Below are 14029 nucleotides of genomic sequence, written 5' to 3'. Positions count from 1 at the left end.
AGGTGGAACAACGCGTACACAACTACATGCAAAGGTCCGGGCCCAGGCACTGAATACACCACTTATGTGTATAAGTTAAAGAAATAGTGTGCTGGCACCTACAACACTTCTTAAAGCCAGTTATGGGCGGGACATGTGAGGGAAAACCAACTCAGCCAAATCAAAACCCAAAGGCTGAGACAGAGGCAAAAAAGCCCCACCATCAAAACGGCTTCAGAAAAAAAAAAGGAAAAAGTAAACTTTCTTTAAGAAAAGAAGAAAATTAAGAAGGAAATCAGAAAATGCGTGAACAGGAAGGCAAAAACAAAACGGAGACCGTTTTACACACGACTTCATAGCTCCACAGAAAACTGAGAAGCTGCGTACCTACATCAGGCAGGAAGGCACTCACGCATGCGTAGTGCGGTCAGTCACCAACTTTCTAAAGTTCTTAAATTGCAAGAGAGCTTTAGCAGCTGTCTGTATCAGGGCTCCATGGATGACTTCACCCACATGTGATAACATGCTGCCTGCTTGTCCTGGGATAATGTATATAAACTATTATTGCATTTATGTTTATTCATATGTTCCACATTTTATCATCTATTGTATGTCATTTATGATTTAGATGCGATTATTATACTTACTGTTATTTGTTTTACCAGTACGTGTTTTGCCCTTGAAGCAGTCCTGATAGCTGAAACATAGCCGTGTCAGGCACGCTTATTTAAAATTTTTATTATAGAATCATAAATATCTTCATTGTGTTTGCTTCAAAATCTACTATTCTGAGCCTTTTATACTGCAGAACTCATAGCTTACTGATCTGTTTCCTTTTATTGGCTGATGAGCAAAACCATACATTCTGGACTGATCTAGTTAGGACAAAAGAAAGCTGTAAATTTTTGCCCTGTACATACTTCTAGTATTTGGTCACATCATAAACTATTACTAAGCATATAATTTACTCTCAACACGCCAGCCTTGATTCTCCAACATTTAAGAAATTTTAGATATTAGCATCTCTACAGGATTAGTCATCTATAAATAGCTACTTACAATGAATGAATGCTGTAGAATGAATTTGAGGTCCGCATATAGCTTTGAAAATCAACCTGCTCTGCTTGATTGAAAAAGATTAACTAATCAAAATATATGTAACCAATTTTGCTCTGTGTGAACTGTCTTAGGACTGATTAGACCTAAATGTTTCTCTAAAATAAATTGAAAAGTGGTTTTACCTGTACTTTAACCTCCTGATGACTAAGAAGGGGAACTAAAAATGGTACAACTCCAGAATCGATCACCATCTGTATCTGTTCATTACCCCCATCTGTAAGGTAGGATAAAGCCCAAACTGTGTCCACAATAATCTGAGAGAAAGAGAAAAAATGTTTTCTTTACTTCCCATCAATCAAATTCAGCTATTTTGGCTAGAGAAAGCATCCTCTGAATTTTAATTCTTTAGTTGTACTCCTATTCCAGCTGAAAGCAACCAACCTTCTTTGGGGAAGGTAAACAGATTCATGAAAAATATACTACCGTATTTTTCGCTCCATAAGATGCACTTTTTTCACCTAAAAGTGGGTGGAAATCTCAGTGCATCTTATGGAGTGAAGATACAATTTTTAACCCTCCCCCCGTACGAATCTCGGAGAGAGCAGGAACTCTAAGACCTTGAGCATGCGCAGATGCTCAAGGCCCAGCAAAAAGGACGGAAGATCTTCGGGCACCGGCATGTCCTGTGCGTTGGTGCCGGGTGCCAGATGGGGGTAAGCGATGTGTTTGGGTGGGTGGATGGGTACGTGGGGGATACCGGTTCATGGCGGGGGGGGGGGGGGGGAATGCCGAATTGCATGGGGGGGTGCCGGATCACGGGGGGAGGTGCTCGTACATCGAGGCAAGCTCAGTTTCCAAGGCACCGATTTTGCGAATGTTTTGTTCGTCTTGCAAAACACTCGCAAACCGGTGCACTCGTAAACCGAGGTACCACTGTATACCGGTATACCAAGCAATACAGAAATATCAGTTTCTACTATTAAAGCCTGCTGGTTCATCATTGCATCGATAATGAATTTAATGATAATGAATTTGACAGCTGGGCAGAATGGATGACCCTGCAGGTCTTTTATCTGCATCATTTTCGATGTAAGGGTACTACTCATGGACGAGGCTGAGAAACATCATGCTAAGACAAAGAGATAGAACAGTCTGGCTATTTGAGCAAGAGGAATTTTATAAAGTGAGCAAAGAGCCAAATTCCAGTATATGATACTTACATTTATATCTGTGTGGTAAATGAGCACACACAACGCTGGCAAAATCTGAGAAAAAAATGGATACATTTCAGGAATAAAAGATAAAACAACCGATAAACATATCTGTTTCCCCATGAAAGTGAATGTATTGACACAATTTAGGTGCTTATGAAAATTCTTTATCTATAGAAATAATTTTTCATTTTGAAGATAGATAATGCAAATTCAGAGCTACCTTGGCAATAACCAGCATTTTTTTTGAAAAAAAAAAAAAAAAAAAAAGGTGCTAGAGTCATTTTACAGTCTGCTAAGGTTTATGGGCCAGGGTTACATCAAAACACAAGGCAATGAAAATTGTCACATGATACAGTGGACTAGACTAATCATGCACCACAATGCTGCCAGCAATCTGAGACTAAGTCAGCCACAGTATTTTGGGGAATTAAAACCATTTAATTCTCAAACATAAAAAAAAATAGTTTAAACAAAAGCAGTTTGACCTTACATTTTTAATATTTTGAAAGTACCTTTATAATCCCACTAAAAGAACTCAGAAGAGAGAAAAGAGGAAAGAGGACATTCTCTTTCAGGGAGGACACATCTTTCTGAGAGGAACAGAAGACATATCTCTGGGTAAGTATACATTATTTTGCTTTGATAACTTTAGGGAGAAAAGCTAAATTGTAGATTGGATGCACAGTCAGAAGAAGAAAGTGCAACCAGAAACTCATGAAATCACCAAACAAAGGTAGGAAAAATTATTTTATTTTCAATTTAGTGATCAAAATGTGTCCATTTTGAGAATTTATATCTGCTGTCTATATTTTTGCACTATGGCCCCCTTTTACTAAACCACAATGGCGGTTTTTAGCGCAGGGAACGTATGAGCGTTGAGAGCAGCGTGGAGCATTCAGCGCAGATCCCTGCGCTAAAAACTGCTATTGCGGTTAAGTAAAAAGGGAGGGGTGTATATTTGTCTATTTTTGTATGTTTGTTACTGAGGTGGCAGTGCATAGAGTCATCTGCCTTGACCTCTTTGAAAAAAAACAAAACTCCGGAATATAAATGATAATTAACATTTTCTCATGGAAAAGCTCCTAGATTGGTTATGTTTGGAATGGCAACTCATGTTCCCTCTGCGACTATGCCATGTTCTCCCAGTATCAAAATGTCTAGATTATATAAAGAAAACAGAATATTAGTAGATACATGGAAAACCTTATGATATGTCAGTAATCTAACATCTATTCCAATACATAAATCAACATATCAGACTATATGGCTAAACTCCAAGATTCAAACTGGCGGATTTCAGGTCATCTGGAAGTATTGAATCATAGCAGGTATATGTATTTTAGATTATGTTATTTCTAATGGTAAACTACTTGATTTTTCACAGTTGCAACATAAATTTGGTCTTAATATATCACAAAGTTATAGACGGTTGCAACTGAAGCAGGCCATTCAGACGGGGTTCCTTGAATGGAAAAATCTTAATAATCAATATAGTTTAGAGTTCCTTTGCTTTCAGGCAGACTTTTTGGGTCATCAGGCCGCAAGGTAATATAAATTGATAGCTGGATTGGTAAAAAAGAAACAAAAAATTGGCCTTAGGGACATTTGGAGCATTGAGATTAAGCATCAAATTTCTGCTTCTCAATGGCCACAAATTTGGACTTGGAGGATGAGATGTACTACATAAGAACATAAGAACTGCCTTCTCCGGATCAGACCTTCGGTCCATCAAGTCCGGCGATCCGCACACGCGGAGGCCCTGCCAGGTGTACACCTGGCGTAATTTATAGTCCATCAAATCCTTATATGCCTCTCTTAAGGAGATATGCATCTAGTTTGCTCTTGAAGCCTAGGATGGTCGATTCTGTCATAATCTCCTCTGGGAGAGCATTCCAGGTGTCAACCACTCTCTGAGTAAAGCAGAACTTCCTGACATTAGTCCTGAACCTGTCCCCCCTCAGCTTCATTACATGTCCTCTAGTCCGTGTCAAATTGTACAATGTAAATAATCTTCTCTGCTCTATTTTGTCGATTCCTTTCAGTATTTTGAAGGTCTCGATCATATCCCCACGCAGTCTCCTTTTCTCAAGGGAGAACAATCCTAGTGTTATAAGTCTGTCCTCGTATTCCAGTTTCTCCATACCCTTCACCAGTTTTGTTGCTCGTCTCTGCACCCTCTCCAGCAGCTTTATATCCTTCTTTAGGTAGGGGGACCAATGTTGGACACAGTATTCCAAGTGTGGTCTGACCATTGCCCTATAAAGCGGCATTATAACTTTCTCTGATCTACTCGAGATTCCTTTCTTTATCATGCCCAACATTCTATTTGCCTTCTTTGCCGCTGCCGCGCATTGTGCCGACGGCTTCAGGGTCCTATCTATCAGTACACCCAGGTCCTTTTCTTGTTCACTCTTCCCCAGAGTTGCACCTGACATTGTATACTCGTATTCCTTATTTTTATTGCCTAAATGCATTACCTTGCATTTCTCCACATTGAACTTCATCTGCCATTTCTCCGCCCATGTTTCTAACCGACACAAGTCGCTCTGGAGTTTCTCTCGATCCTCCTGCGATCTGATTGCCCGGCATAGTTTTGTATCGTCTGCAAACTTGATGATCTCACTGGATGTTCCTTCCTCCAGGTCATTGATATAAATATTAAAAAGGATCGGCCCAAGTACCGAGCCCTGGGGTACACCACTAGTCACTTTCTCCCAGTCGGAGAACTTCCCATTTATGCCCACTCTCTGCTTTCGGTTTTCCAGCCATTTGCCTATCCATCTTTGTATATCCCCCTCTATGCCATGACTTTGTAGTTTCCTGAGAAGTCTTTCGTGTGGAACTTTGTCGAACGCTTTCTGGAAGTCCAAGTATATTATGTCCACCGGCTTCCCACTATCAATTTGCTCGTTCACGGTCTCGAAAAATTGGAGTAAATTAGTCAAACATGATTTCCCTTTCCTGAATCCATGTTGACTGGGTTTCATCAAGTCGTATGCGTCCAAGTGCCGGACTATGCTATCCTTGATCAGTGCTTCAACCATCTTGCCAGGGACAGACGTAAGACTAACAGGTCTATAGTTGCCCGGTTCCCCTCTCGATCCTTTTTTGAAAATTGGGGTGACGTTCGCTATCCTCCAGTCGTCCGGTATCTGTCCAGTTCTGATTGTCAGGTTTGCAAGTTTTTGCAATAACTCTCCGATTTCAAACTTCAATTCCTTTAAGACTCTCGGATGAATCCCATCCGGTCCAGGGGATTTGTCACTTTTAAGTTTGTCGATCTGATAGTATATCTGGTCTAAGTCCACTTCAACTGTGGTGAGGCTGTCTTCTATTTCTCCTGCAAACACTTTCTCCGCTTCAGGTATTGTTGAGGTGTCCTCCTTCGTAAAGACGGACGCAAAGAAGGAATTTAGTTTGTCTGCGATTTGTTTATCTTCCTTGATGTACCCTTTTCTTCCCTGGTCGTCTATGAGACAAACTTGTTTTTTTTCTTTTACATAGAGCTTTCTAGTCTCCAGTTCATTTACAAAAGTTAGATAGCTCTAAGTCTAATAGATGCTGGCATTGTAATCTCAAAGCAGGGACTCTAGATCATTTATTATTCTATTGTCCATTTATTTTGGCATTTTGGAAATCAATATGGGGCCAAATTAATTGTTTAGTAGAAAACCCGGTTGCATTATCGTATGATACTGTATTATTTGGAATGTCAATGAGGGCAAAGAGTCAAATACCTTCAAAAAATAATAAGCTCTTACTAATTATGACTGGGGTTGCCATTCAACAAATTACAAGTAATTGGAAGAGACTTAACTAAAGTTTTTGGTGGAATTTGTTGTCATATATATAATGGAAAAACAATAGCCACGCAGAATGGTAAGTTCAAATAGTTGTATTTATTGATACACTTATTGTAAGTTTGTAAAATGAATAAAGATTTATATATATATATATATATATCTATATAATAAAACCGTAGGCGGCGCATGCGCAGTCTTATCAGCGTGCTTCCATGATCCGTATGTCCGTGGCCGCCAAGACTGCAGCATGCCCCGCGCTTACTACGGCCCCACGCGCAGTTTAGTTCGGCACAGCGGTTTCCCCAGATAGGGGAAGCCGAAAAACTCAATCCCGCCTCATGGTCCTGCCGCCGCTCACGAATTCCCCCCCCCCAATCCTCCTGCAACAGCCGCTACCGCTCCTGTTCAAAGCGGCCTGCTGAGGTTCGCGGCCGCTGTAACGAACCTCGCAGGCCGCTCTCCACATGGTAGCACGTTCCCTCTGACGCAATCGCGTCAGAGGGAACATGCTACCGAGTTGGAGAGCGGCCTGCGAGGTTCGTTACAGCGGCCGCGAACCTCAGCAGGCCGCTTTGAACAGGAGCGGTTGCGGGAGGAGGGGGGGGGGGAGTTTTAACAGGAGGAGTCGCTGAAAAAAACCTTCAGCCGAAGCAGGCCAGCACACGGGAAGGGAAGGGGGAGGGGCCGAACGGAGCAGGGCAGCTCAAGGTAAGAAGGGAATGGGGGGTGGGGGAAAATGTTTCTACTACTCAGCAGGGACCTGGAGGGGAAGGGAAAACCGCTGCTGCTTCTGCAAAGGAAAGTGGTGGTAGGGGAGAGAAGGGAATGGGGGGTGGGTGGGGGAAAATGCTGCTACTACTTCACAGGGATCTGGAGGGGAAGGGAAATATCACAGCTGCTTCTGCAAAATAAAGTGGGGGGGGAGAGAAGGGAATGGGGGGTGGGGGAAAATGCTGCTACTGCTTCAGCAAGGACCTGGAGGGAAAGAGAAATACCGCTGCTGCTTCTGCAAAGGAAAGTGGGGGGGGGAGAGAAGGGAATGGGGGGGTGGGTGGGGGGAAATGCTGCTACTACTTCACAGGGATCTGGAGGGGAAGGGAAATAGCACTGCTGCTTCTGCAAAGGAAAGTGGGGGGGGAGAGAAGGGAATGGGGGGTGGGGGAAAATGCTGCTACTGCTTCAGCAAGGACCTGGAGGGAAAGAGAAATACCGCTGCTGCTTCTGCAAAGGAAAGTGGGGGGGGGGGGAGAGAAGGGAAGGGGGGGTGGGTGGGGGGAAATGCTGCTACTACTTCACAGGGATCTGGAGGGGAAGGGAAATAGCACTGCTGCTTCTGCAAAGGAAAGTGGGGGGGGGGAGACACAGAAAGAAATACAGACAGACAAAGGAGGCTAGGGAGAGAGACAGACAGAAATAAAGACAGACAGGGGACCAGAGAGACACAGAAATAAAGACAGACAGGCAAAGGGTGCCAGGGAGAGAGAGAAAAAAATTGCAGGAGGGAGAAAGACAGAAAGAAAGGAAGAAAGAAACAGGAGCAGGGAGAGAGACATAAAGAAAGAAAGACAGACAGCCATATATTCTAGCACCCGTTAATGTAACGGGCTTAAACACTAGTATATATATAAATCTTCAGTAGGGATACTATTTTGTATGCCTGTTGAAAAAAAAAAAAAAATCAATGAAAGTCTCAGGATTGCAACTCTGAAAACCCTAACCTATAGACATGTATATATACTAAAATGAAAGTTTTAATAGTAAACAGATGCCAGCTGCCTTCAGATTTCACCCCCAGATGCCCTAAAGCTGGTTAGTAGTTGTTGCCACTAATCTCCCTAGAAAAATTATGAATGGTATCTCAAGCTGAGAATCCATAATGGTCACTTTCATAATAGCATATAATTTAGTGATGTCACTAAACCCAACAGGGGGCAGGGCGGTGGGACAGGATACAGAGACTGGCAGGGAGGGGGGGTCAGTGTGCGGAGCCTGGCAGGGGATGAGGGGGGCTGGGTGCAGGGCCTGGTATATTTTATTAAATAGTACACAATTTGGTTCAGAATGGGTTTTTTTTCTTGTTTTCCTCCTCTAAACCTAGGTGCATCTTATACTGTGAAAAATATGGTACTATGACTCCTACTTTTAGCATGTTTTGTTGGTATGGGTTTGACAGTAGTCATATACTATGTTGCAACCAATACAATGTTGCAACCCTGCCAAATTTTCTATCACTATACACTTCTCCTTCCGTATTCGCGGCGGATGCAGGCAGAACATAGCCGTGAAAACCGAAAAACCGTAAATAACTTTTTGCATGTTATTTGTTGTTTTTCGGTAAAATAGACCTGAAAAAGATAATAAACTGTGAATAACCCGACCTGCAATTTGCTCCATACAACACCAGGAGCAGCGATTTCCTTCAGGAACCACTGGGAGCAGCGATTTCCAATGTGAAATGCTGGGTTGAGTGACGAAAATTAGGGGGGGGGAGGGTCAGAGTCAGCAGCCGAAAAATCGCAAATAAGCAAATCCGAAGATACAGAAACCGTGGATATGGAGGAGAAGTGTATATTTATTTGGAATGGAATGCAAGCAAGCATGAAGAAAGGAAGTAACCATAAGTCCCAATGCTGATAGAATAATTAAAAGGAAAGGAGAGTGAATTTGTGGCATGCTAGAAACCTCCAAGTAGTATAAATATTTGCACATAATTTTAAAGTATATTAGTCTTATCCTTTTCTAGATAATTCACCAATAGAAAAACCACCAAGACATGATTCCATAACAGAACCTTTGCTGCTGCAGTTAAAAATAGTTAGAAGTATAGTATACCCCACCTCTATTATTTTAGATTTTAAGCAAACAATAAATGACATATATTACAAACTTTAAGTATGATCCAATACTAGAATTTTTAATTTACCTCCTGAACTGTTTCCATAGGCGGTGGGGGGTCCTTATTTCTGCAGAGATTTACAATGACCCATGTGACGTTCCGAAGGAAAGTGATGGGAATGGAGGGATTGATGAAGGACAGAAGAGGTTTGACAACTCCCAGTGAGATGACATAATCTCTACACTGAGGACCATCACCTACAGAAATGAAAATGAAAAAAAAATTATATTCATGATGAAAAGCTCTGAAATGTATGCAATGACTAATGTTGGGACATTTCTATGTTTCCTCCTCCGTGCTTATTAATACATGAGCAACAAAACATGCTGCTCTGTAAAAATATTAAAACAAATTTCAACTTTTTTTTACATCTCATAAAAACAAATTTAATTTGATGTATGTTTATTAATCTCCCCATAGAAAACTTCTTAGCATAACAAGCACAAGCTAATGAGCCTTTTCCACCACAGAGATATCAGAGGAAACATAGTTGGATTTGAAATGTTAATGGTGCAGACTAAGGAAGAAAAAAAAAAAAAAAAAAAAGCCAACTAGCACTTTCAGCCAACCCCCCCACCACCCCCAACTACTACCGACTATTCGTACCACTGACAGAGCTGAATAAAGTAAAATTACTTACCTCTGACAGCAGCTTGCAAGAATACATATGATCACAATTTATCACAGTCTCAAAAAAGCTAATTTAAAAAATGGTTATATATTTAAGCATTATACCTACCTATAATATTTCCAAGGGCCCACACAGCTTGTTCACAAACATTTTGATGTTGCGAATTTAATAATCTCAAAAAAAGGGGAACTGCATCTATAAAGAAGAATTAACAAGTTAAAAAAACAACAACTTGTGTTAAGTATCATTAGTACACTTATGAAATATGTCACCCATTCCCAAATAATGGTTGGATCAAAAATCTAAAAATTAATTGATTTTTATAATTTTTTTTTTAACCCAAACACAAAACAATAGATGTTTCATCAAGTGCAATCACAATGCTAGTTGACGTAAAGTATAAATCCAGAACAAAGTAGTCATATTTATAAAAAGCAGTTATACCTCTGTATTGTGACAACACGAAGTATGTCCAGGGCTTTTTTTTAGGGGGTAATCAGGGGTATTAAGTACCAGCATCCTTTCCATTGCTTGATAAAAATGACCCATGGTACCATAATTAGATTATAAGCATTCCAGGACAGATAGGAAAAATACCTGATTACTATTCAGTGTATTGCAAACTGCTATAGGTGAATCTCTTCATGAAAAAGGATTTCAATCAATCTTACTGTGAATTATCACACGCATGATCTTAAATGTAAAAAACACCACTCTTATTGTGAACCACAATGAATCCTAGCAGAGAATTACAGGATACAAGACCTGCATGATTGGATAATAAATCTAAACAAATAAATATAAAGAGCTCACTAAGTGGTGCCTTTTCATGAATTCTGTAGCTAGTTGCAGGGGGTCTGGCTACCGTGAGGTATGTCCCTCAGTGATCACCCCACTCCTGAAGAATGGCCTGGTATTTGAGCATCAGCACCTTGTTTTGCTAGAAAAAAAATGCACTGGGTATGCCAAACTTTCTTGAAACTAAAAGTTGCTTACTTGTAAAGATTGTTCTGTGGACAGCAGGCTAAATATAAGTGGTTAAAGTTATTTGATAGCACCAATATCCTCATTGTAGCGATATTGACGCAACGCAAAGCCCTTCCTCAGAATTTCAGAGACTAGAGTTTGCTTGCGCACTGTTCCTTCGTTTCTGCTGAAAAGTGGTTTTAGCATTTCATGTGAATCAGGAGGTCCATTTGCCTGTATTTCAACCTACAAGATTTAGGAAGCAGGACTGCATTTTGATGAACTTAGATGCGAGAAGAGTGGTGCTTCACTATCTCGAGGTCACTAAAGAGTTTAGGTTTTCCAGCCATCTGTTTGTTCTGACTCATTCATCAAGTGTGGGGCTCCTGCTTCTATTCATTAGGCCATTTCTTCAGCCTACATTGTCTGTGGGAAACAGTCTCCTGTTTCTGTTAAGGTGCATTCGACCAGTAATGTACCTTTGTCGTGGGCCGAGGCTCGAGCAGTTTCTCCACTTGGTCACTGCTACATATCTTTGCAAAGTTTTACAGAGTGGACGTTGCGGCATGAAAGGATTCTGCCTTTGGTTCCTCCATGTTAAAAGGCTGGCGCAGTCAGCATGCCCTAGATTCCTGGGACTGCTTTTGTACATCCTGCTCGTTTAGAATGACAAACCTATTGCACTAGAAAAACAGATTACACTTCTCCCTCCGAATCCACGGATTCAGTGTCTGTGGATTCGGTTATTCGCAATTTTTTTTTTTTTTTTAATCAATTTTAATTTTTTTGGCTATTTTTAAGCCCTCTGAGACTCCCCGGAATCTTACCTGGTGGTCTAGCGGGCTTTCTGGGCAGGAGCGATCTTCCTACGCTCCTGCCCTATGCCATTTCCTATGAGTGATCGGCATGGGCAGGAGCGTAGGAAGATCGCTCCTGCCCAGAAAGCATGCTAGATCACCAGGTACGGTTCCGGGGAGTCTCAGAGGGCTTAAGGTAAGGTCCGGGATTCCGAGGGGTGGGTCAGAACCAGCCCAAATATTATTCGCGTTTTATTTTTTTAATATTTGTGGGCCGGCTCTGCCCCTAATCCCCGTGAATATTGAGGGAGAAGTGTATGTACTTTCTTTGATAGTATCTTTTCCAGTAGATGGGCAGACGGAAGGGAGTCTAGAATGACACCTATCTCATTCTGTTTATGCTTTTCCAAATTATTCTTGGATGCCAGTCAGCCCTTTGGGCCTTGAAAAGTATAATAGGATGAGCATTTCAGGGGTACTCTGATGCTTCAATTAGCTGTTGCAAGTTCATTATCTGTTACAGTGTTTTTATGTTAAAGCAGAATAGTTCTTTTGTTAAGGAGTGTCCCATCAATATCCTTACTTCACATACAGTGGTACCGTGGTTACGAGCATAATTCTTTCCAGAAGCATGCTTGTAATCCAAAGCACTTTTACATCAAAGCAAATTTCCCCATAGGAAATAATGGAAATTTGGACGATTTGTTCCACAACACAAAAGGTTTGCTATAAGGTACTGGGGAGGAAGTGGCGAGGGGTGGCCCAGGGGGGTACCTGCCTGGATGATGCCCAGGTGCCACAGCCCCTTCAGCAGGGTGACTTCCTTCAGCAGTTTGTAGGTGACCAGGTACTAGCAACCCTCGGGGTCCCCGTACTGCTGCAGGCAGCGCCATATGTTAGACCTCCCGATGGATGCGCTTCAGGGCAATGCCTCTGCTGTCCGCCAGCCTCCCTTTCCACACCACTTTGGAGAACCCCGAGCCCACGTAGCAGGTCCTGGACAGCGAGGTGAGTTCAGCGCAGCCTAGGCAGGCTGAAACCAGCTCCTGGCTGCCAGCCAACAAGTACAGGCTCAGGTCCCGCTGCTAGGCTCTCAGCTCCTGAAGCAAGCCAGCCAGTCCGGGCATTTGAAGTGTGGCCTGCTATATTTGAGACAAGCGCCGTCCCACTAAACGATCACATACATGTGCATTATGTATAAACATGCACAACGTTGATGAGTGCGGCACAGAGCGCTCATCAACATTGTGCGTGCTTATACATAACACATGCGTATGCACTCGTTTATTGAGACAATGCTCGTTTTGCAAGTTAAAATTTGCTGGACTGTTTTGTTCGTCTTGCAAATCACTCACAAACCGAAATTTGACTGTACTTAGTTTGAGCTCTAGCATTCTTGGGTACTAACTGCAGGTGGCAGTAGAGCTCACAGTGAAGTAGGAGGGACGCAGAAAAAATCTAGAATGGATTCCTTCTGCAGATGGCTTTGGGGAAATAATCCACTTGTCTAGAATGACACCTATCTACTGGAAAAGATATCATCAAGGTAGGGACATCTCTTTTTACATTATTGTGATATACAGGCCTCTTTCACAGACAGAAGTGGACAGAGATTTTATTTATTCAATTTACTTATTTATTCAATTTTCTATACCATTCTCCCAGGGATCCCAGAATGGTTTACATGAATTTATTCAGGTACTCAAGCATTTTTCCCTGTATGTCCCGGTGGGCTTAAAATCTATCTAATGCAATGGGCAATGGGGGGATTAAGTAACTTGTCCTGGGTCACATGGCTGTAGCTTTAACCACTACGTCATTTCTCCCGTGCTCTTTAACATCTTTATAAACAATCTGGAGATAGGTACGACAAGCGAGGTGATTAAATTCGGATGATACGAAGTTATGCAGAGTGATGAAGACGCAGGGGGACTGCAAAGATCTGCAACGTGACATAATCAGGCTCAAGGAATGGGCATGGCAGATGAGGTTCAATGTAGATAAGTGTAAAGTGATGCATGTCGGTAACAAAAAATCTCATGCACGAATACAGGATGTCTGGGGCGGTACTTGGAGAGACCTCCCAGGAAAGAGACTTGGGAGTTCTGATTGACAAGTCGATGAAGCCGTCCATGCAATGTGCGGCGGCGGCAAAAAGGGCAAACAGAATGCTAGGAATGATAAAGAAGGGGATCACGAACAGATCAGAGAAGGTTATCATGCCGCTGTACCGGGCCATGGTGCGCCCTCACCTGAGTACTGTGTCCAGCATTGGTCACCGTACATGAAGAAAGACACGGTACTATTCAAAAGGGTCCAGAGAAGAGCGACTAGATGGTTAAGGGGTTGGAGGAGCTGCCGTACAGCGAAAGATTAGAGATACTGAGCCTCTTCTCCCTCGAACAGAGGAGATTGAGAAGGGACATGATCAAAACATTCAAGGTACTGAAGGGGATAGACTTAGTAGTTAAGGACAGGTTGTTCACCCTCTCCAAGGTAGGGAGAACAAGAGGGCACTCTCTAAAGTTGAAAGAGGATAGATTCCGTACAAACTTAAGGAAGTTCTTCTTCACCCAGAGAGTGGTAGAAAGCTGGAACGCTCTTCCAGAGGCTGTTATAGCGGAAAACACCCTCCAGGGATTCAAGACAAAGTTAGACAAGTTCCTGCTGAACAAGAACAGGCG

General features: G+C 42.2%; 1 protein-coding gene across 1 annotated transcript in view; it reads right to left on the bottom strand.

Moving 5' to 3' along the window:
• Positions 1–14029, bottom strand: part of KPNA3 (karyopherin subunit alpha 3) — a 251650-nt gene that overhangs the window by 62145 nt on the left and 175476 nt on the right. The window contains exons 7-10 of the mRNA XM_033950092.1: positions 9691–9777; positions 8979–9148; positions 2259–2303; positions 1221–1352 (exon numbers count right to left, since the gene is read on the bottom strand). Coding sequence (XP_033805983.1) covers positions 1221–1352; positions 2259–2303; positions 8979–9148; positions 9691–9777 — 434 coding nt within the window. The remainder of the gene's footprint in view (positions 1–1220; positions 1353–2258; positions 2304–8978; positions 9149–9690; positions 9778–14029) is intronic.

This window comes from Geotrypetes seraphini, chromosome 6 (genome assembly GCF_902459505.1).
Source record: "Geotrypetes seraphini chromosome 6, aGeoSer1.1, whole genome shotgun sequence".
NCBI classification, from domain to species: Eukaryota; Metazoa; Chordata; class Amphibia; order Gymnophiona; family Dermophiidae; genus Geotrypetes; species Geotrypetes seraphini.
This window is presented reverse-complemented; position numbering and strand designations above follow the sequence as displayed.